The following is a 22,860-nucleotide window of genomic DNA, read 5'->3' as shown; positions in this document are numbered from 1 at the left end:
GTTTTTTTTTTTTGAATTTCGGGTTTCGAGTCGGATCGGGTAAATTAGGTAACAATCGGGGTCGGGTCAGGGTCTGGTATGGCTGAAACCCGACCCGACCCTACCCGACCCGACATTATTAAAAAATTATTTTTTAATTAATTAATTAATTATATATTTATATAATGATATTTTTAAATATTTATATTTAAAAAATAATATTTTATATTTTAAAAATAATATTTTATTAATTTCGGATCAGATCGGATACAATTTACATAGTATCGGATCAGATCGAATTCGGGTATTTAAAAAATTCACATCGAGTCGGGATCGAATTTAATAAGCATAAAATCAGGTCGGGTTCGAGGTGAGCAAAACCCGCCCCGAACCCGATGCCATCTCTACTTATAGATCATCTACTCATTAAAAATTGTGAAAAGATTCGAATCTAAATACTACGCACCAAGACCTCACCCCTTACCACTTATGCTTGTTGACGTATTGATTAATATTTGGAATTCCAAAATATAACACTTCCATTCCATCACCTTTTGCAAATGTCACACAACACAATCTTCAAACAAGTTTTTAGCTTAGGATAAAAGTTGTAGTATAATTATAAATTTGTTTCCAAATAATTTTCAAATATGAGTTATTAGATTATGTCTTTTAAAAAATCATTAATATATTAGTTTTATAAAAAATTTTAAAAAGTAATAAAAGCAAAATTACATATTAACAACCTTGTGTAAACTTGAAGTGTCAATAAATTCTAATCTATATGTAGAAGATAGCCCTTGGGGTTTTGAGTTCATAGGTCATTTTGCCCATCAAATTAACCCAGCTATGAAAATCTAGTTTTAATTCATTAGGGTTTATATATATATAAAGAGGACCAAATTAAATAACCTAATTGAGATTTTAATGATTTTGGACCACCCTCAAGCTTTTCACCATTTCATATTTCTTGTATCGTGCTTTTCACTTGTATAGGGGTTGTTCCACCAACAAGAGTCAATGGCATCCACTTATCTAATAGAGGTTGGAGCTCCATTTGAAAGTTTCTCATATTCACCATAGCTTTTATTCTTATTTTGCTCATTATTTTGTTTTTTGTTTGTTTTTTGCCGGGACTTTCATGCCATTTGACCTTTTTTATTTTTTATTTATAAAATTTAAAACAACTTTATTAATTTAATATAAATAAAAATTGTTATTATATGATAAATAAATTTTATTGTTATATAATAAATAATATGTATTTCTGTTTGATTGAATTAAAATTTTAAGATTTTTAATATTATAAATAATATTAAAAAATATATAAATAATTTATCAATAAACTTTTAAAGTAAAGTTTTTAATGATAATTTTTTATTCTTACTATCACCGTTGTTTTGTTATCCAAATATATATTAGAATTACTGATTTTAATTTCATAATTATAATATCCAATTTCATTATTACAATAATTAATTTCACTATCATTATTATTTTTAATTTTATCAAAATTAATATCGATATCCCACAGCATTTTTGGGCTATTTCTTGTTTTATGGTGGGAAACTGTTTCCTCATGGCCCGATCGAAGGAAGAGTTGGGCTGAGGAGGTTGAGGAAAGCGTCTGGTCGGGCCAGAGAAAACTCACTCTATGACTTGTCAATCACCTACTGGTTTGAAATTCCACAGGTTTGGACCGCTCTAATCCACGTGTATTCCATCCATTGGCTGAAGCAACGTGGAATGACATGCAAATCCTCGGTTCATTGAACACTTGTTCGAAATGTAAACGACTCGAAGAAACGTCCAAACTCAAAACCCAATTTTTTTTTCTTTTTCCTGACAAATATTTGGAGTTTTCCAAATCCCAAATCAAAATCATCAAACAGACATCCTAAAAATATACAAAAAAACTCCTATGTAATTCCATAGATTTGTTGAAAGAGAGGAAGAAAAATGTTGAAGAGTTTGAGTTTGAGTTGGGCCTTCAATTCAATGGCTTGGAGAGGATTGGTCTACACATTTTTTATACTCCATTTTGTATTGTTTTGTCAGATTCTGTTTCTTCAGCCTCTCGTTTCTGCTTTGGGTCAGTCAGCCTTTTTACTTTTACTCTTTTGTGTTTTTGGAGGATTCCCATTAAGTTGGTGCAGTTTGATGGTTCGATCTGGGGATTTGTTTGATAAAATTAGTTGCTTTTATCTGTAAATTTGGGTTGTATATATCTGGGTTTTGTTTGAGTAAGATTAAAGGAAGGTTTTGGATTAGAGATTGTGAGAAAGTTAAAGTCTTGGAGGGAAAGAGAAAATTGATTAAAATTTTTATATTAATTGTTTCTGTAGGTGTTGGTTATGATTTATCTATGATCAAAGAAACTCTTTTTTGGTTTTTCCTTGGACTGTTGTTTTCTGCAAAGAATGCCTTTGAAAGTCAATTACTCATTTTATGCTTTTGTAATTGCTTCTGCATTGCCATCTTTATTTATCCATCTTGTGTACGAATGTAAGAACAAGACCTTTTTTTTTTTAAATATGGAAAAAGGTTTTGAATTTTATATATTTTCCTGTAAAAAGATTATCAATTTAGGATCCTAATTAGGTAAGGACGAATAATTTCCTCATTTTTTATGGTTTATCATCGTTTTTGGTCATTACCCTTCTCTGGTGGACATTGGTGGAGTAGAATTGTGTATTGGATGGTTCAGCTTGAAAAACAATTTTCCTTTTTTCATACTTTTAAAATGTACTCTAGTTAACAAAATGAATTGAAAAGGTCGTGCAAGCATGAAAGTGATGACTGCATAGCTGCTTAACTTCTTTGCAGAAGTGTATCTTTTGTTTGATTTTTGACTGACTTTTTAAGTCCCAGCAGCTGAATAGCTGGTGCATCTTGTTTTAATATTAGAATTGATATTCATGGAGTTTTTTGGTTTGATTGTAACTGTTAGTAAATGATTACCTTCCCTGTTTCTTTGTTCTTAAAATTTCCACTTGGATGTGCAGATGGAAAGCCGGGAAATGCCGCTGAGTTATTTGAGAGAGTTTCACAGAGTATAAAAGTGAAGCGCTACAGTGAAGCACTCAATGATCTTAATGCTGCTATTGAGGCAGATCCAGCACTTTCAGAAGCATATTCTCGCCGTGCATCCATTCTGCGTCAGCTATGCCGGTACTGTTGAAACTTAGGAAGTTAGGATATATACTTGTATTCTATCACTCAGAACATCTTTTTTTTCCTTTTTCATGTTTCATTCAAATATGAAGAAATTATAATGAAATATGGTTTTATTGAGATATTCTAAAGTCTTTGATGACATTTTCCTATACTTCCTAGAAAAATGTGGTATGAATGTTTTTGTGAAGTTTTATGGTTCCTTTGCACCTTGGAGGTAAAATGTTTCTGGTATTTTCTCTCTTACTCTCTCTCCTACCATTCTTCGTCTTCTGATTGGAAAATTATATGACAGGCACTTTTTCAATGATGTAGATATGAGGAATCTGAGAAAAGCTACAAAAAGTTTCTGGAACTAAAACCTGGAAATTCAGCCGCTGAAAAGGAACTGTCTCAATTGCATCACGCTCAAAGTGCTTTGGAAATAGCTTTCAATCTCTTTGACTCTGAAGACTATACAAAAGCTTTGGAATACGTGGACAAAGTTGTACTAGTTTTTTCTCCAGCATGCTCTAAGGTAGCACCTACTATAAATTTCTGTTCTTTAATTTTTCCTTGAGTTATAGCAATCTTTATAAACTCTAACACGCTTCATTACTTGCAGGCTAAGCTCCTCAAAATGAAGTTGCTGTTAGCAGCTAAAGACTATTCTAGTGCTATATCAGAGACTGGGTTTATTCTCAAGGAAGATGAGAACAATCTTGAGGCCTTACTCCTTCGTGGTCGTGCATACTACTATTTAGCAGATCATGATGTTGCTCAAAGGTTTGTTTAAATTTTTTCTTGGAAAAGAGTATTATGATGCTGTTGGGTTACATAAGGAATTGGGATTTAATAGATATGATATGTGATCTTTTCAGGCATTACCAGAAAGGTCTCCGCCTTGATCCAGAGCACAGTGAACTGAAGAAAGCATATTTTGGATTGAAAAATTTACTGAAGAAGACTAAAAGTGTAGGCCCACTAAACATCTTTTTGAAATCTCCCTCTCCCTTTTTTGTCCTGTCTGAGATCAGTGTGGGGTTTAGATACATGGTAGTTTGGTACTGGCCCTATTTATATTTTATTTTTTAACTTAAAGATGGTCATGTCATCCACTATGTATCTTAATTTTGTTTAGATACTTGAACTCATGACTTGTGTAGGCGGAAGATAATGTAAGCAAGGGTAAGTTGCGCCTTGCAGTTGAGGACTACAAAGGAGCGCTTGCATTGGACCCCAATCATCTTGCTCATAATGTGCATCTTCACCTTGGATTGTGTAAGGTCTTGGTTAAGCTTGGCAGAGGGAAGGATGCTTTAAGTAGTTGCTCTGAGGCCCTTAACATTGATGGGGAACTTCTTGAAGCTTTAGTACAGGTCTGCTGAATATTCAGTTCACTTTGTCCAACTTTTTATTACAGTTGGTCGAACATTATGCCATAACTCTCATTCTTTAACTGTATGTTTCAGAGGGGTGAGGCTAAACTTTTAGCAGAGGACTGGGAAGGTGCTGTGGAAGATCTGAAATCAGCAGCTCAAAAATCACCTCAGGTTAGCCATAATATTAAATTTGGATAATAATTGTCTTTGTTAAAATTTATACTCCCAGATTATAGTTTTAGGCTTCTCATATGGTAATGATATTAGACCAGTAATATCTTATGTATGAGACATCTTATATGCATTTGTTTCTATACCTAAAAAGAAAAGCTTTTCTGGATAAGGGATAATAATTCTGTAGATTTAAGGCTGTGTTTTTGTAGTTCTTTTGATTTGTGCATTTTGAAGAGTTTTTGAATTCTATTTAAGATACAGGGTTTGCTTTCATGGATTTTTATTCTGTTAGCATTATTGCTAAGTGAGAATAAGATAACAATATAATACAGTAACATCGTAGAAATCCTAATGTTAAACCTTCATTGCTGTCTTCTTATTGTCAATAAAATTTTAGATCAACTTAAGAATTATATTTTGGTTATTGTCCTAACTTATATGTATCTCTGGCTTCAAGAGAGCTAAAAATTGCTTGCTTTGCAGGATATGAATATCCATGAAGCACTTATGAGGGCTGAGAAAGCTTTGAAGGTGAGCAAACGCAAAGACTGGTACAAAATCTTGGGAGTTTCAAAGACTGCTTCAGTTGCTGAAATAAAACGTGCATACAAGAAGCTTGCTTTGCAATGGCACCCTGATAAGAATGTTGATAATAGAGAAGAAGCTGAGGCACAATTCCGAGATATTGCTGCAGCATATGAGGTCTGATTCATTAATATTTAACTTTCTTTATCGTTGGTATAATGTTTCAACTTCAACTTTTTGCTGATAAAACCTTGGGATCATTAATACTTTTTAATCAATGCCATTTATTCCAGATAAAATGAACGAAATGCTAATAACATGTTGCCTTTCACGTACAGGTTCTTGGGGATGAGGAAAAGAGATCAAGATATGACAGAGGAGAAGATATTGAAGACATGGGTATGGGAGGTGGTGGTTTCAATCCATTTGGTGGTGGTGGGGGACAGCATTTCACATTTACATTTGATGGAGGGTTTCCAGGAGGCTTTGGAGGAGGGTTTCCAGATGGTGGTGGATTTGGTTTTAACTTTTGATACCTTCACAAAATGGTTATAAGATTGCATTTTTCAATCTTGACCCCCAACACCAATATGACTAGGCCTGACATCTTTTGGCAGTATGTAACTTACACCACTAGAAGTGGCTTCTTACATTAACAATGTATCCCGTTCACAAAGTTTTGCTCCATTTAATTCATTTTAAAATTTGTATCAAACTTGATCATAGGAAATTGAAGAGCTTCAATTTAGTTATATGTTGAGTCTTTCTTTATGGGTTCACTTTGGAACCTTATTTCTCAATAAAGTTTATATCTTTCCCACCAAATCTCCGAATGAAATTAATGTATGTTACGTATTAAATGATAGGCTGATTTCTTTGTTTAATTAGTTTAATTAGTTGTTTCAGGATCCCATCTGACTTTTAGTAATATGATCTGCTTTGTTGTTGAGCCCTTCTTTTGAGTAGCAGAGGCCATTACCCTGTTTCCTAGTGGCTAGTGTATTGAAGAACCATAACTTCTATGGATAGGGTAGGACAAGTCAACCAATTGGCTACATTCCAATCGTTGTAAGACTGAGGCTGCAACGAGCTGGAATATTTTCTAATTTAGTTCTCATTCTGCAGACTTCAGGTTTCATTTACACTGCATTGCTGCTTAGAACTATATTAACACCTTAAATGTGCTTGAACAAAGCTTTTCATTGCATATAAATTTTGCAAATTTCAAGCAGCGTCTTAAATTTTAGTTCAAGTTTTTTGTTTCCAGGATCGAAATGCATCCAGTTCTTTTGTATAAAAGAGAATGAGAGAATATACAAAGAATCAAGATTTAATCAAATAAATGATACAGCAACATATCCCATGCCAATATGAAAACTCAAAGGCTCCAAAAAGTTGCCCTGAAAAATGCAAATCCGGAAGAAACCATTGCCATGGGATGGAGTTTCAGGCTGATTGCACCAGATGAGTCAGTATCAGCATCACCCTTATATGCCTTAGGGGTTGAAACTGGAACATTCTTCTCTGGCTTAGCCGGTGCAGTAGCGGGTGCTGGTCCAAAAATTTGCAATGGGAGGAGCAACTGATCACTTGATAAACAGCAATCCGGCAATCAAAGAATACAGAGTTAGCCACTGTTGCATTGACGACACCAGTCGTTTCACATGATTCCCTGAAAGCAGTCACATTTAGCGGGAACTTACCACTCCTAATATCACCTGCTTGTGTACGCAAAGGATTGCCGACAGTTTGGAACTGTGACACAGATATCAAGGGAGGATATGGAATTAAAACAGCTAGAGTTTTTCTTGATCAGAAAGCAAGCTTAGTGTTCCAGGCTTGAGGGCCACTGAATGCATTGTCAGTTGGAGCAAATATTGTCAACCCATCATTCGGATCAGGGGTGCTTGGTTGTTTCGTTTATCAATTACCTGGGTGGCTTTCAGCAGCCTAATGAAAGGGGTGAATTGGCCACCCTTTTCAAGGATTGAAGTGATATTATACGGCGTAACGGAGGAGCGGAGGCTATTTAAGCAAAAGTTTTGGTGCAAAGGAAGAAGAATTCCAGGAAAAGAAAGGGAAAGAACAGTTGCTTTACAAGACTGGAAGAAGGAAGAACATGGGATTATTGGAATCTAATTTGAGCTGTGAATGTAGGACTCAATGAGCAAAACCGTGGTGTTTCTGCTGGTTCTATGGACATCTTTTCCTTTATTTAAGTTGTCAATAAAAATTAAGCTCAAAGCTTATTTTTAATTGAATCTTACAATCATTTTAAAAAATAATATTTAATAAATCTAAAATTTTAATTTCAATATCTACTATCTTTTTTTTATACATAGAATACAGTTCTTATATATTAAAAAGTTTTCAATAAAAGCTGAAAAGGATTAGTGGTCTGGTGGGCCTGAAGGTTTTGATTGCCTAAATGGACCGAAATTTCACTCTTATCTAAGACAAAATTTACATTATTGGTTAGAATTTCGCAGGTTGTTGCTTAAGAAGAATACAGGCATACATGCAAGAACACAAAAAGTCGAGGAAAACAATGTTGTTTTGTTTTTATTTTCCCCTTCTTTCTCCAGTATCGGGTATGATTTCCAACATTCCAACATATTTAAGGCCTCCAGCTTCAGAATGGCTTGGCCTTTTGCGAGCCCAATGGATCAAACGATTGGGCTTCACAAATGAGTCTGTTGGAGTATTCTAGCCATCTTATTTATAGGCTCAGAGTCCAAACCAAGAAATCAGACTGGGCCTTTCAACCTGGTTACCTGAGCCCAATTCATCAAAAGAAATTTCTTGCATGTTAACTCTGGGCAAATCAAACAAAACAGAAAAGCTCTGGCATTTGCCTTGCATCAGTCTCCCTCCCCTTTCTCAGTTTATAATTTCAAAGCCAGAAATACACTGTCTTCAATTCTCCACCTCATCTCCGCCGACAAATCCGTTGACTTTTTCCAAACTCTTCCCAAAAGTCAAATCTCTCAACTACATCTTATAAAAGCATATATACAAAGCCCAGGTTACAGACGGACCATTAAAAACTGAGAAACTTCTCATAAGCTGTAACCAATCCATACCCTTTCTCTCACCTCTTTTCTTTGATCCCTGTGCCCATTGAAGAACATAAAAGGAAAAACGAAAATCTTTTTTTTTGTTTGTTTTTGGGTTTTATTGTTTTTGTCTTAGGAAATAAGAAAATTTCAAAATTGATAAGAAAAGGAAGAAGAAAAAAAAAAAGAAATCGTAGTGTCATGATCAGATGTTATCGGGTGTATGATAAGAGATACCATGATCAACACAGCCAACGGTATGATTCCGACATCATCTTCATCGGCAAACGCTCAATCGCCGGGTTTGAAGACTTATTTTAAAACCCCAGAAGGTCGATATAAGCTTCACTATGAAAAGACTCACCCTTCTGGCCTTCTTCACTATGCTCATGGCAAAACTGTTACTCAGGTAACTTCATTTCTATTTTTTTAAAAATATTTTTGAGTGTCCATTTTCTTAAATAATTGAAAAGAAATTATTTTTTGGTTATTCTTTTGGGGTTTTGATCAAGACCCATCTTTTGATATCACTCTAAATTTGCCTTTTTTGTAGTATGGGATTTCTTTTTTGGTGTTTTTGATGCATAAATTTTATAATTAGACAATGAAGGCATTCCAATTTCTTTGGAAAATCGGGTTTTTAACAAATACCCATTTGTTGGAAGCATTGAATGAACAGTATTTATTAGGTTTTTTGTATTTTCAATGTTTAAGAGCATTGTTGGTTAAAAGATTGGAATTTAAATCACTGCCCATGCTTCTAAAGTCAAATTTTAATATTTTTCGTGTTATACTTATGTTGCATAAGGATTATATTTGATTAAGTTTGATTGTCAGGTTACCCTAGCGCATCTGAAGGAGAAGCCGGCTCCTTCAACTCCAACATCTGCATCCTCCAGTTTCAGTGCTAGCAGTGGTGTTAGATCAGCGGCAGCGAGATGGCTAGGTTCTGGGAATGGGAGCCGTGCGCTTGGTTTTGCTGGTGGGAATGGTGGGACTAAAAGTGTTAGTGGTATTAGTAGGATTGGGTCATTGAGTGCTTTGAGTTCAAGTAATTCAATGACTAATACAAATTTTGATGGGAAAGGAACTTATTTAATCTTCAATGTTGGTGATGCTATTTTTATAAGTGATTTGAATTCTCAGGATAAGGTAATTTAGAATTTTGTTGTTACGGTTTCTGATGAATGGGAAGGGTTTTCCATGGTGCTGTTTTTAAGAATCTTGGTGTTCAATGTAGGATCCTATAAAGTCTATCCATTTCAGTAATTCAAACCCTGTCTGCCATGCGTTTGATCAGGATGCCAAGGACGGGCATGATTTGCTTATTGGGTTGAATTCTGGGGATGGTAATCCTTTTTACCTTTTTTAATTTTCGATTTTAATTCCAAGGTTTAAACTCTGCAAATTTATCGGTTCTGTTGTATTATTGCAGTTTTCTCGGTGTCGATGAGACAGCAGTTACAGGATGTGGGAAAGAAGCTTGTTGGGGCACAGCATTACAATAAAGACTGTTCTGTGAATAACAGGCAAGATTTAGATTACTAAATCCTACATACATTTTCTGATTTTTCAGAAGTTAGACTTTTTCAACTTTTCTTTGCCATCGTTTTTTCTTTTTTTTTTTAATTTCCAAGTTTAAGATGTTCTGTTTAGGTCTTCTTGCATGTTGATTCTTGTAGATTTATATGTTCTGGTTCTAGGATGGCATAAAGATAGATTATAATTACAAAGGCTTTGTAGCAGGATAATTTTCTATGACATCTTGCATATGCAGGTTGCTTTGATTTAATTATTATGAAAATGTTTTTTTTCGAATATATTTTTGTTGTTTTACCGGGCAATATTGCCGTTTCAGTCACCCATAATTTTAACTTTCCATAAAGTCAGCAACTGAGTTGCCCTCTCATTAAGTTGATCTCTCATTGAGTTGTTCGTTAATCTTTTTAGCAATATTCGACTTGTAGTTGGTCTTCCAATTCTAAAATTTTGCTTTCCTCTTGGGCTTCCCCTCAGGATAGTAAAAGTGGACTACCAATTTTTTTGTGACTAATTGGTGTTTATCTTGAGTTGATTTTTTTTATTGTGTTGTCTCTACGCCTGTCTGATTAATGCCTGTTGTTTCCAGCAGTCGCTGTACTAGTATTGCATGGGTTCCTGGAGGTGATGGTGCTTTTGTGGTTGCTCATGCTGATGGAAATATGTACGTGTATGAAAAGGCAAGTTTCCAATAATTAAGAAGGCTTTTTTCACTTCTGGGGGTACAACTTACAAATTTCATGATGTTGTATGCAGTAAGTTGTTTTTTTGAGTTTTTTTCTTTTCTTCTTTTTCTTTTTTTGTCTTCTAGAACAAGGATGGTTCTGGTGATTCTTCATTCTCTGTTATCAAAGACCAAACTCAATTTTCGGTTGCGCATGCACGTTACAGTAAGGTACTGATCAGTTTTTATTTTAGAAACTATTTTAGACTTTCTTATTCATGTATGCTTCCTGAAAATTGGTATTCTTTACCTTAGAACCATAGTTATAGCCAGACAACATTCTGTTTAAATATAGATGATGCATGTGTAGCTGAGGTGTGCGTGATCTAGACTGTGAAAATGGGAATTGACACCCAAATTTCTTAGAGAGCTGCAATTAGTCCTAAGTTTGCCAATGGTACTTTTTTTTGAAGATCTGCAAGTAGTTCTAATAGAAACACGTTAATCATTGATGCTCAAAACCTTCACTCAACACATTTAGCTAGCAATGTGGTATGTGGATGAAAAAAGAAAAAGAACTTAGTCTTCTGCTTGCCCGCTGGTGTATATGTGTATTTTTTTATTTTATTACAAGTTAATGCCATGATAGTCATGATATGTGTCAAGATAGAGGACCCACCTTCGCACTGTAATTGGTATTAGTCTGACTGTTGTTTGACATCATTGAGGAAGCCATATACATTTTCTCCTATCTTCCAACGTATTGTTTGTTTGTTGACTTGCCACTTTTACTTGCAGAGTAACCCAATTGCAAGATGGCATGTTTGTCAAGGTTCAATTAATAGCATCGCTTTCTCCTTTGATGGGGCCTACATAGCAACCGTTGGAAGAGATGGTATTAAGTCAAATTCACATCATTTGAATTTCGTGGCCATTTTCTTTTCTAGTTTGTTTGAACTTTAAAACATTTTCTTTTTCATTTGCTGAGTGCAGGTTATCTGAGAGTTTTTGATTATTCAAAAGAACAGCTCGTATGTGGTGGCAAAAGTTATTATGGTGCTCTTCTGTGTTGTGCTTGGAGGTGTGCTATGTATATATATATATATTTGAACTTTTTAAACTCATGCATGCTGTTTATCTAGAGTATACTTTGCTTTCAATTTGTTATTTTCCATTCTTTTTATATAAGATCTAAGTTATTACATTTGGGGAAAATAAAATTTGTCATTGACAACATTCATTAAACAGTGTGGATGGGAAATATGTTCTGATCGGGGGTGAAGATGACTTGGTTCAAGTTTGGAGTATGGAAGATCGGAAGGTTGTGGCATGGGGTGAGGGGCACAACTCGTGGGTAAGATTCTTATCTTCTAATGAAGGCTTCTATTTATTTGTTGTGGATGATGATGGCTCTGTACTCATTTCCTTCTAAATGGTGCTGGCAGGTTAGTGGAGTGGCATTTGATTCATATTGGTCAACGCCTAATTCTGATGGCACAGGGGAGACTGTGATGTACCGGTTTGGTTCTGTTGGTCAGGTAATAGATGTTAGTTTGGTCAAAATAATGACTGTCCTATTATCATCTATCTTGATGCCGTGTTTTTCCATGGTTCTTTCCTGTTCATGTTTTCTGATTGTGTTTATATGGAGTCAACTCTTAAGTTCCAAAATATCTAGCTTTAGCAAGTTGGACATGCCTCACACTTATGATTATGTTGTTGAAGCAACATTTCTAGAGGTAGGGGTTGCTTCCTTTCTCTACCTATACCCTAGTTGGCTGTTTCCAGGATGGATTACTGGTGATATGGTAGCACAATGATGAAGTGTAGGTTGTAGGAAATATTTAGATTTTAAACTATATGAAACTATAGGTCTGCATCGGTTACTATATATTGTAGGTTCCTTAGCTTTGGTTCTTGTTTAAATAGCATCTTAAACAGCTAATATGAAGAATATCATTTTTACTTGGAGCATACAAATGGGGAAAACTGAAGAATGATGATGAAGCCAAATCATATTGCCAAAGAATCAGGGAGTACTTCAAGAACATTCTCTGATGAACAGATGCCTTATATTTTTACAGAATGTCACTGTCATACAAAAACATTTTATGGTCAAGGAACATGGTTTTAAAGTTAGTTATTGCCATCCTTTGCCTTGTCTGTCTGTTCCTTTAACATGTGCGGAAAAGGAGGAAAAAAAAGAGAAAAGCAACCCCTGCCCCCTGCCTTCAATGCATGCAACCCACAGACATGCACCAAAGGAAAAAGTTTGGCAATCAAACAAGTAATTCCTTCTTTCCTGTTGAAGGGGGGCATCTGACTTTAGGCTTGAGCATTAATGTATTCAAACTGAAATTCAGGCTCTAAGAATAAACTTGATGAACCTTTTTATGCATACACTATTCTAATAATCTGCATTATTCCCCTTGACTAAAATAGCTATACTCCCTTGCAGCACCTGCAATATCCTTCACATCTCATTACTGCCTTCTTCTGTGTAGGACACACAGTTGTTATTGTGGGACCTGGAAATGGATGAAATCGTAGTGCCATTGCGTCGAGGCCCTCCTGGTGGCTCTCCCACTTACAGCACCGGCAGCCAATCTTCCCACTGGGACAATGTATGCCCATTGGGTACCCTGCAGTCTGCACCAAGCATTCGAGATGTTCCAAAAATTTCACCACTGGTTGCTCATCGTGTTCATACTGAACCGCTCTCGGGCTTGATTTTTACCCAGGAATCCGTACTTACTGTTTGTCGAGAGGGGCACATAAAAATCTGGATGAGACCCAGTGTCGCGGAAAGCCAATCAAGCAACAGTGAAACTGTGTTGAGTAACAGTTTCAAGGATAAGCCATTACTTTCCGGCAAGATTGGCAGTTCTAGCTACAAACAATGACCAGACCATCATCAAAAGATGCAAGGCAAAACAAAGCTCATTTCTTGTCTCTGATGGAGTTGCATTTCAATTTGCTAGTGTGGCCATTCATCGCTCTTTATGCAGTTGGTCTTCTCAGAGTACAACCGTGTGAACATAGTTGAATTGCAATGAGATTAACCAACTGAATCCATTGTATATTCAAGGACAAAAATGCCATTGACAGCACAAAGAGGTCTGGGGAAGAAAGGACCTCCATTGTAAGTATATATGACACTGACAGGAATAACATGAAGTTGCTCCTTTAAGATTTGTATTTCTTAGAGGTGCATTTGAGTGATTATTTATTATTGGTGATGCATCATTACCATTACGATATGATTTATGTTGGATCATCAAAACATTGATGTTGAACATGCGGATAGCTTCATGCACATTGCTTCATGAGTTCTTGTCTAGGTGACTGTTGCCCTGAAATTGGGATATTGAGATTCAAGATCTTTCCACTTGTTAATGTATTGTCATTTTCTCTATTCATTGAGTTGTGAAAATAACTCACAGGAATTAAAGCATTATTACAGCTTATTACTGGAACTGAAATTAAACAAAAAAACAGAAAAGCTTTTCTCCTTGCAGTGTTAATAAAACCACCAATAAACAAGCATGTAATGTTGAGCATCTCTACATATGACACAGTTACCATACAGCCGAAAGGTTTTCATTTTATAGTGTTTATACATCTCTCCTTTCAGTTCCATTAGGGTGAGTATCCGTCTGAGTTTGTTCCAGGGTCACCGATGGTTGATCTGGCTGTGGAACCTCTTGAGAACCAAGTCGATGATTTGGCTCAGCATGCCGCCTTTTCCACCGTCTTGAAACATCATGAAGAATAAAGGTTCCACACATTGTGCCTCCAAACCCAACAAATGCAGAGAGAATGACAGAGAGAACAGCCTGTACATGGAGCTGTAGATCACATGAAACACGGGATGCACTATTAAAAGAGAAAAAGGGTCCATATACTAAGCATGCAAGCTACAATCTGAGACTTCTGAACTCTAATTGTTCTACCAATTGCATTATGAGAAAGAATATCTCTTACAAATGAGTAGAAAAGATGAGCTGAAAGAGCCACCAGTCCAAACTGAATTGTAGCATAAATCCAGACATATTTTCTCCTCACTAAAGCAAAATTTGGAAGTCAATAGGAAGCTTAACCAAATTCAGAAGAAAACTATGAAGAGAATTTTCATAAACAAACTTAATCCCACCCATTGTTGTTGATGTCATGGAAGCAAGGAGACCCAATATACAGGAAAAAGGAAGAGAGATGGCAATCGCACCGGTCTTCATTTTTGAAACCTGAGCACATGATGACTTTAGGTACAATGAAAAGCTTGAAAGGGAAGGAATTACCAAATTGCTAAACTTACCAGCAGCTGCTCAAGAAAACAAAAGTAAGCAAGCATGCTAACAATGACAAGAATGGGAACATCCTGCCAGAACCTGTCAAAAATACCTTTATGTTAAGGATATACAGTCGTTGATGATAATGTTGAACCAAAATAAGAGTAGAAAATGCATACTTCCATGGCCAAGTAGTTTAGAATTTTTACTTTCTGAATTAGTCATAAGAAAACGTTAAAAAAAATGATGGCAAAAATCATTTGTTGCCAACTGCATAGGTGGGCACTATATACTTGCCTGTATCTAGCAGCCACAGCTTGTTGTTCCCCACTTCCTCTCAAATTATGAGCCTGAACATTTTGAACTCGTAAAAGAGTAACAGGTAGGTTTTGAACCTCTTGCTTGCACACGTCGCATGTTTTGTTACCTTTGATGCTAAACCATTTTATGGCACATTCTTGGTGGGCAAGGGCAAGTTCACCTTTGCAGCTACATTCCATCTTGAGGGTCTCAGCACCTTCTCCCAGTTCATTCAAGCAGATTCTACAAACAGCTTTTTCTTCAGGAATATGTTCACCACCATCATCATTTCCATCTGAACAATAAGACTAAGATAAGACATAGGTTGGTTATCACAAGCATAAAAAGAAAACAGAGGTTAGACTAGAACATCATAGCATTCAGAGTTTTTCCCACTTGTAAGCTAAATATAATTATTAATAATAATTAAAAATTCCTTGAAAACATCTAACTAGTTCACTAATCAAAAATTTTGCCAGCATATGCAGCCATTCTATTTCGAAAGATATGTTATCAGAAAGATGTGGCTTCATTTTTAGGTGGCCAATATCAAGATTTGGCACAAAAAGTTGAAGCTTTTATGCTGTTACTTAGTTCTGTTGCTGCAGGAAAAATGATATTTTATTTAGTGCCTGAAAAGCATTAGTGAAAATTCAAAGGTATTTCTTGCTAAGTGAAGTTTACACAATTTTGAACCGACTAGGGAAATTTAACAGAAGAGGCCTTTAAATATGTCCAAGTTATTTATCTCAAAATTCTAATCCTTCACTCTTTGTTTAATTGTTATCCTCCTCAGAATTTTCTTTAATTAAAGTTTTCTGTTTGTTTGTGTTGGAGGGGGATTGGGGGTGGGGATGATGTGTTGGGCTTGGTTGGAAGGTGTGAGGGGGTTCTAAGAGCAAAAAAAGGCAATATGCAGAAGAAAATTACCGTTATCATTTTTGGTACATGTGTTCGATGTTGTCAAAACAGTTCCCTTGACTGCTCCTGGAGTTGTAGGAATTACACGAAATACACCCCCTAAAGAATCCAGCTGCATTATGCTTCCATCTTTGATGAGCACAGGAACTGAATGTGACCGATAAATGGGTCGTCTGGCCCCTCCTTTCTGTAAAGTGAGCAATTCTGTAAGAATCAAGTAGAAAATAGGATCACATTGTAAGGGTAAAGGTCAAAATGCAAATTCATGCCATAAATAAATTATTGAGGCAATAAGCATAAAATATGGCCACAATCCTTAGAAGAGATATTGACACTGATATTTCTCAAATTCAGAAGCATAAGTCTAAACATTAACAAAGGAAATTCTAAGTTCCCCAACTTATCTTCTGAATAGGAACTACCTTGTGCTGCATCGACAGAGTCACGGGAACCATTCAATTTAAATATTTTAATGCTGTTGGATTACAGAGACAAAAAAAAAAAAAAAAATTTGTGAGAATGAACAATGAAAATATGAAACTGAAAATGTTGTACTACTTCATTCGATGGAACTTCCTTAAATACAAACGGATTTTAACCTAAAACTAGAATGATTGCTAGTCACAAAGCATGATCTTCTTATTTGCAAGCCATAAACAAAAATCACTAACACACAACTAACTTCCATAAACCACAAACACATATCTAACTTCCATAAGCCACTAACAAACATCTAACTTCCACAGACCACTAAAACACATCTAATTTTTCATCACACATTAGCAGCCCATGTCTGCATAATGCAGCTGATGAGGCATTCTTGCAACACTCCTCCTTGCCTCGGTAGCTACAAAGACCTAGTTTACTTCTTAAAGCTTCAAATCTAGCTTTGGAGAGGGCTTTGGTTAACACATCTGCAATTTGATCCTCAGTGCTGCAATAAAATAGATTGACTTCACCTTCTTTTTGCATTTCTCTTAAGAAATATAATTTGATCTTAAAGTGTTTAGTCCTGCCATGAAAAACAGGATTATTTGATATTGAAATTGCAGCTTGGTTGTCTATATGAATCTGTGTTGGCTCCTCTTCTATGTGTAAGTTTGCAAGTATCTTCCTGAGCCAAAGGGCTTGATTCACAGCTGCAGTGGCTGCAACATACTCAGCCTCAGCTGTGCTCCGAGCTATCACTTCTTGCTTCTTTGAGCACCATGAGAACATTCCTGATCCAAAGCTAAAACAAAAACATGTTGTGCATCTCATGTCATCAACTGAACCTGCCTAATCACTATCAGAGTAACCACGGAGCTTAAAATCCTAACAATAGAAATATTTGATACCATAATTTATTGTGCCCTTAATATATCTAACAATCCTTTTAGTAGCTTTAAAGTGCACCTCACTAGCATAATGCATGAATGGTGAGAGCAGGCTCACTGTAAACATAATGCCTGGTCTGGTGGCAGTACGATACATCAAACAACCAATCAAACTTCTGTACTGACCTTCATCAATTTTGTTTGATCCATCATCCTTGCTAAATTTTTCCTTCTGATTCATTGGGGTATTTGTGCATTTGCAATCCTTCATATGAAATTTCTTAAATATTTCCCCTGCATATTTCTTTTGGCATATGAAGATTCCATCCTGATTTTGCTTCACCTCCATTCCCAAAAAAATAAGACATTAGACCAAGATATGTCATCTCAAATACTTTGAGCATTTGGGCCTTAAACTCTTTTATTAGCTTCTCATCATTTCTTGTCACAAGCATGTCATCAACATAAATAGAAACTATGATTAGATTAGCATCAGTTTCTTTTACATACTTCGTAGTTTCACTTAGGCTTTTAACGAAACCAAGACCTAACAGGTGTTTATCAATCCTGCTGTACCAGGCCCTGGGAGCTTGTTTAAGGCCCTACAAGGCCTTTTTTAACAAGTAGACCTTCTCCTCTTGTCCCTTGACTTGGAAACCTTCTGACTGCTCCACAAAGATCTCCTCCTGTAAATAACCATTTAAAAATGCAGATTTTACATCCAGCTAGTAAACCTTCCATCCCTTCTGTGCTGCCAAGGCAAGTAGCATTATGATTGTATCAAGTCGTGCTACTGGAGCAAAGGTCTCAGACAAATCTACTCCAAACACTTGAGCATACCCTTTCACAACTAATCTGGCCTTATATTTGTTTACAGAACCAAACTTTGGTTCTGTAAACCCATTTGACACATATAGGTTTTTTGTGTTAGGTCTGTCCACCAACTCCCGAGTGTCATTCTTTTCAATCATTCTAAGCTCCTCCATCATTGCTTTAATCCACTTGTCATCCTTCTCTGCCTCTTTAAATACTGCAGGCTCAAAAACAGCAACATTGCACCTTTCATAAATATCAACCATGGCCTTGTACCTCTAACTAGTACTTCATCTATGTCATCCTTAGGATTTTGCTGAAACTCTGAGTGTTGCTCCTTTTCTGACTCCTTCCAGTTCCATTGTCTATCCTCCATGAACTTAACATCTCTGTTCATAAGAATTTTTCCATTTTGTGGTTGAAAAATTCTGTAAGCTTTTGATGAGCTGCTATATCCAATAAAGACTCCTAGTTCTGCCTTTTTGTCTAGTTTGTCTCTTTTTACCTGTGGCACATAAGAAAAACATAGGCAACCAAAGGTTCTTAGATGCTGCAAGTCTGGTTTAAAACCAAACCATGCTTTAAATGGAGTTCTCTTCTGCAGAACTTTGGTTGGTAGTAGGTTTAGTAGAAAGACTACTATATTTGCAACTTCTGCCCACAATTTCTTTGGTAGCTCCTTTTCATGTAGCATACACCTTGTCATCTCCATTATGGTTCTATTTTTCCTTTCACTTACTCCATTTTGCTGTGGAGTATAAGGTGCCAAGTTGGTGCTACCAGCTTCTTCACAAAATTTGTTAAACTTGTCAGAAGTGTATTCCTTCCCATTATTTGACTTTATTACTTGCATTCTACAACCACTTTGATTCTCCACCATACTTTAAATTTTCAAAATACACCAGCAACCTCATATTTGAATTTAACAGAATCTAGTATAACCATCAATAAATACAATATAGTACTTACTGCCATTTAAATATGATGTTTTTTGAGGTCCTCCTACATCTGTGTGAACCAGTTGAAGCTTGTGTGTTGCTTTCCATGCAATTTGAGGAAAGAGACTTCTGACTTGTTTGCCATACTGACAAGCCTCATGATCTACTATCTTCTCTTCCAGCAATGGTACTCCTTTCACCAGATCGTGTTTTTGCATATAAAGAAGTCAAACATGATGGAAATGCCCAAGCCCCCTGTGCCATAATTCTGCATTGCTTGTGTTATATGGAAAGGCTATACGCCATTCCTCCATTAGATTCAGAGCAAAGCTTTTTCCTCTCATTTTTATCTTAAATGCATCTATGCCTTTTGCATCTTTGATCTTACACCATTTGTCTTCGAATAATATTTTGAAACCCTTCTCAAGTAGTTGTCCAACACTAAGCAAGTTTTGATCAATGTCAGGCACAAATAAAACATCAATAATGCATTTCAAACCTGTTAGACTCTCTATGACCACTATTCCTTTGCCCTTGACTGCAATGTATTCACCATTTCCAATCTTGACTTTGGAAATGTCAGTTTTATCACGTTCTTTAAAAAGTTCATGATCTTTTGTCATGTGGTTTGTGCAACCACTATCAATAAGCCAAGAATCACTAGAATTGTTGTTCATTGCAAAACATGTTGCAACAAACAACTATTCCTCATGATATTGTTTAGTAGCAACATTTGCTTCCTCTCCATGCTTATGTGACTTGCAAATCTTTTCCATGTGCCCAATCTAACCACATTTTTTGCATTGAATATCTGGCCTCCACCAGCACTTTTTTTTACGGATGATTGGTCTTCTTGCAGTGTGGACAAGGTGGATAAGTTCCATCTTTGCTTTTGTTGTTGCCTGCATTGTTTCCAGGCTTGTTGTTGTTCTGCTTCCTATTGTTCCTTTTTTCTTTGCCTCCTCCTGAATTCTGTGCCTTTGCTTGAAAAGCACCTTCCACAGAATTCTTTTGTCTCATCATCCTTCTTTGTTCTTATGTCTGCAATGCATTCAGCAACTTTGCCAAAAAAATGCTTGACAGATCCTTTGGCTCTTCTAAAGAAGAGATTTTAGCTTCATATTTCTCAGGTAATGTAACCAGAATTTTTTGCACAATTCTCTCATCAGAAAAATCCTTAACAAATAGTCTCACCTTGTTCACAATACTGAGCAGCTTGTCAAGGTACTCTTTGATTGATTTTGACTCTTTCGTTCTTTGCATTTGGAATTCTCTGATCAAATTCAGCACCTGCATGTTCTTCGTCCTCTCATTGCCTTGGCATTCCTTCTTGAGATACTCCCAGATCTCTTTGGCTGATTGTAGGTTCATGATTCTGGTGAATATTGTGCTTGAAACTGCAGAATATAAGCAAGCTCTTGCTTTTGGCTTTCTGGTCCTTTTCTCCTTATGATTCTTAACCTGAGCAACTGTTGGATTAGCAGGTAGTGCAGGAACTTAATAGTAATCCTTCACTGCTTCCCACAGATCCAAAGCATCCAAGTGTACTGCCATTCCAACAGCCCAAGCTTGATAGTTGTCACCATCAAAGACTAGTGGTTCAACTGAGAATGTTTTATGTGACTCCATTTGACTAAGGGTTTTGTGTGTTGCTATGTTTGTGCAGAGGATTTTTGTTTGTAATAATATTTTTTTTTGGTTCACTCAACTCATAGATCCCTCAAGAAGCTTGGCTTTGATACCAATTTTGTCGGATTACAGAGACAAAAAAAAAAAAAACTTGTGAGAATGAACAATGAGAATATGAAACTAAAAATGTTGTACTACTTCTTCATTCAATGCAACTTCCTTAAATACAAAAGGATTTTAACCTAAAACTAAAATAACTGCTAGTCACAAGGCATGATCTTCCTATTTGCAAGCCATAAACAAAAACCACTAACACACAACTAACTTCCATAAACCACTAATACACATCTAATTTTTCATCACACATTAGCAGCCCATGTCTACATAATGCAGCTAATGAGGCATTCTTGCAACAAATGCCAATGCGCGATAAAACTAATGGTCATAGATGTGCAAATGCAATACAAAAGATAGAGGAAGTCAGGGAACTCTTCAAATTAGGAAGTGCAGCAAGCATTTACATGCATAGAAAATTCACAGAAAGGAATTAAGTGGGTATCAAAGTATATAAGCATTAGTTAATGATATAAAATACCACTGAATTTAACGAGCAAGATGAATTGACAGCTTCCTAAAAGTACTAACAATAGGTGACAATCACTGCATAATTACATGAAATTCAACAGATACATAGGGAGGAGGTTTCTGAATGCAAGCTATTGTGTTTGTAGTTTACAATTGACTTCAGCTAATGTGTTCAATGCTTACTGCAGAATTTAGTAGCTAATTACCTGCCCGTCATGCATGGACTCTGGGTTTGAATGTGCAATTGGGGTACCAGGTAAAAATGATGCATTCTTCATTTTTGGTACGAAAAGCTTTGAAAGGGAAAACGTCCTTGGAATGTGATGCTTCCCATATATATCTGCTGACGAGCCTCGCAGTGCTAAGATGGCAGCCTTTTCAATCTCCAAATTAGTGTTGCGATACTTGAAACTTAACTTTGGAAGGAGGCTTTTGAAGGATGATTTACTTTTTGATGATAAGTAGACTGGAGACTCATCAAATCTGGAATACATAGGGCTAGGCATGGGTGAAAAGTTAACCCTTTTAGGAGTAGCTGTTGGTGTTAAAGGCATGTCTATTCTCATAAAATCTTCCCTGCCATCCTCTAGAGTTCTTGGTGGTGTCTCTAAGACAAGTTCATCCTGCCTTCGGTGCTGACCAAGTGATGTCTCTTCAATTATCTCAGTTGAATCTCCAAACTACCAAAAAAAAAAAAAAAATCCCATTGATCCCCGGTGTAAATAGTACAGCAGAGCTGATTTACAGAAAGAATTTTATCATGAAGCTGCATAAAGCAATTTTTTTGGTGCTTGAAAGCTCAAGTTTGATCTTAGAAAGCTCAAGTTTGAACCTCTAATTCTTTAAAATTTCTCTTTTAAGCGCAAAAAACGGAGATACCCTAAACGTTTATGTCTTCAAAAGAAGCTTTTTCAATCAGCATAGATGAAAAATCAAAGCTAAAGAAAAGGATAGAAGAAACAGGAGAAGAAATTCATGATCTTGAAGCAAGAGAGAATTCCCATCAACCATTTCCAGCGATAAAAAGCTAAAGTTTCAAAATTGTCAAAAAAAAACAAAAAGCTATGATTTTTACAAGCAGACAAACTAGAAAACAGAAAGAAAAAAAGCAAAACTAAAAAAAAAAAAAACACTTTAAAAGAGTACCCCTTGAAGTGGAGGATCAAGAGTGTTATTGCTTGTTCCTTCACCATTCTGTTTTTTGACAACGTGGTCTCCTTCATTTTCCATTTTTCATAAGAAGAATTCTTGAAAAGAACCAAACTTTTTCAGAAGAGACAGCTGATTGGTGTTTATTGTTTAAATTAACTATGGGATTCTGACCAAAAACACTGTTTTTGGAACTCTGTCTGAAGATCTTACAAGCTGACAAAAACCAGGGTAGGAAAACCGCCAGAGATCATATGAGTAGGTGAGGTGGCCACCCAGAGGGAAAGAGAGAGAAGGAAAAAATGAAAAACAAAAACTGCCATTGTGGTTCATTGATTGGTGATGAAAGGACAAAGTACCAAAGTTAGGTAACAATGGTTTGGCTGTGGTGGCTTTGTTTGTCACAGGATTTTGGTCCAACATGGAAAATAATTTTACTACAAAGCAG

The 22,860-nt window shown here is 36.0% G+C and overlaps 3 protein-coding genes and 1 pseudogene across 8 annotated transcripts; 2 read left to right on the top strand and 2 right to left on the bottom strand.

The window, feature by feature from the left end:
• The first annotated feature begins 1,750 nt into the window (after window positions 1-1,750).
• Window positions 1,751-5,965, top strand: LOC111297336 (dnaJ protein P58IPK homolog). Of its 3 annotated transcripts, XM_089741401.1 has the most exons (10): window positions 1,787-2,071; window positions 2,985-3,186; window positions 3,316-3,370; window positions 3,469-3,670; window positions 3,758-3,918; window positions 4,014-4,107; window positions 4,299-4,511; window positions 4,605-4,685; window positions 5,172-5,390; window positions 5,552-5,965. In XM_089741401.1, exons 3-10 carry the CDS (start codon window positions 3,327-3,329, stop codon window positions 5,744-5,746), a joined length of 1,209 nt encoding a protein of 402 aa, XP_089597527.1. In that variant the 5' UTR covers window positions 1,787-2,071; window positions 2,985-3,186; window positions 3,316-3,326; the 3' UTR covers window positions 5,747-5,965. The 3 variants fall into 3 exon arrangements, with proteins under 3 accessions (XP_022747786.2, XP_089597527.1, XP_089597526.1); XM_022892051.2 differs by lacking the exon at window positions 3,316-3,370 and having other exon boundaries at window positions 1,751-2,071; window positions 2,985-3,150; XM_089741400.1 differs by lacking the exon at window positions 3,316-3,370 and having other exon boundaries at window positions 1,814-2,071; window positions 2,985-3,150; window positions 4,014-4,188.
• A 488-nt stretch (window positions 5,966-6,453) lies between these two features.
• LOC111297826 (fasciclin-like arabinogalactan protein 11 pseudogene) lies at window positions 6,454-8,075 on the bottom strand (annotated as a pseudogene).
• Window positions 8,031-13,887, top strand: LOC111297924 (uncharacterized). Of its 4 annotated transcripts, none has more exons than XM_022892527.2 (11): window positions 8,031-8,678; window positions 9,107-9,421; window positions 9,510-9,618; window positions 9,705-9,798; window positions 10,401-10,488; window positions 10,620-10,703; window positions 11,271-11,367; window positions 11,466-11,553; window positions 11,721-11,826; window positions 11,918-12,010; window positions 12,977-13,887. In XM_022892527.2, exons 1-11 carry the CDS (start codon window positions 8,493-8,495, stop codon window positions 13,373-13,375), a joined length of 1,659 nt encoding a protein of 552 aa, XP_022748262.2. In that variant the 5' UTR covers window positions 8,031-8,492; the 3' UTR covers window positions 13,376-13,887. The 4 variants fall into 4 exon arrangements, with proteins under 4 accessions (XP_022748262.2, XP_089597525.1, XP_022748261.2 ...); XM_089741399.1 differs by having other exon boundaries at window positions 12,931-13,887; XM_022892526.2 differs by having other exon boundaries at window positions 8,040-8,678; window positions 10,398-10,488.
• A 67-nt stretch (window positions 13,888-13,954) lies between these two features.
• Window positions 13,955-22,750, bottom strand: LOC111297925 (uncharacterized). The gene is made up of 8 exons (XM_022892529.2): window positions 22,410-22,750; window positions 21,470-21,943; window positions 15,992-16,169; window positions 15,059-15,356; window positions 14,788-14,860; window positions 14,626-14,716; window positions 14,457-14,536; window positions 13,955-14,320 (listed from the first exon to the last, which is right to left on the bottom strand). Exons 1-8 carry the CDS (start codon window positions 22,491-22,493, stop codon window positions 14,087-14,089), a joined length of 1,512 nt encoding a protein of 503 aa, XP_022748264.2. The 5' UTR covers window positions 22,494-22,750; the 3' UTR covers window positions 13,955-14,086.
• Window positions 22,751-22,860: the final 110 nt, after the last annotated feature.

The sequence above is a fragment of the Durio zibethinus genome, chromosome 12, assembly GCF_047325235.1.
Source record: "Durio zibethinus cultivar Kanyao isolate XHJ-2024 chromosome 12, ASM4732523v1, whole genome shotgun sequence".
Classification (NCBI taxonomy): Eukaryota; Viridiplantae; Streptophyta; class Magnoliopsida; order Malvales; family Malvaceae; genus Durio; species Durio zibethinus.
The sequence above is the reverse complement of the archived record's forward strand: the minus strand, read 5'-3'. Positions and strand labels throughout refer to the sequence as shown.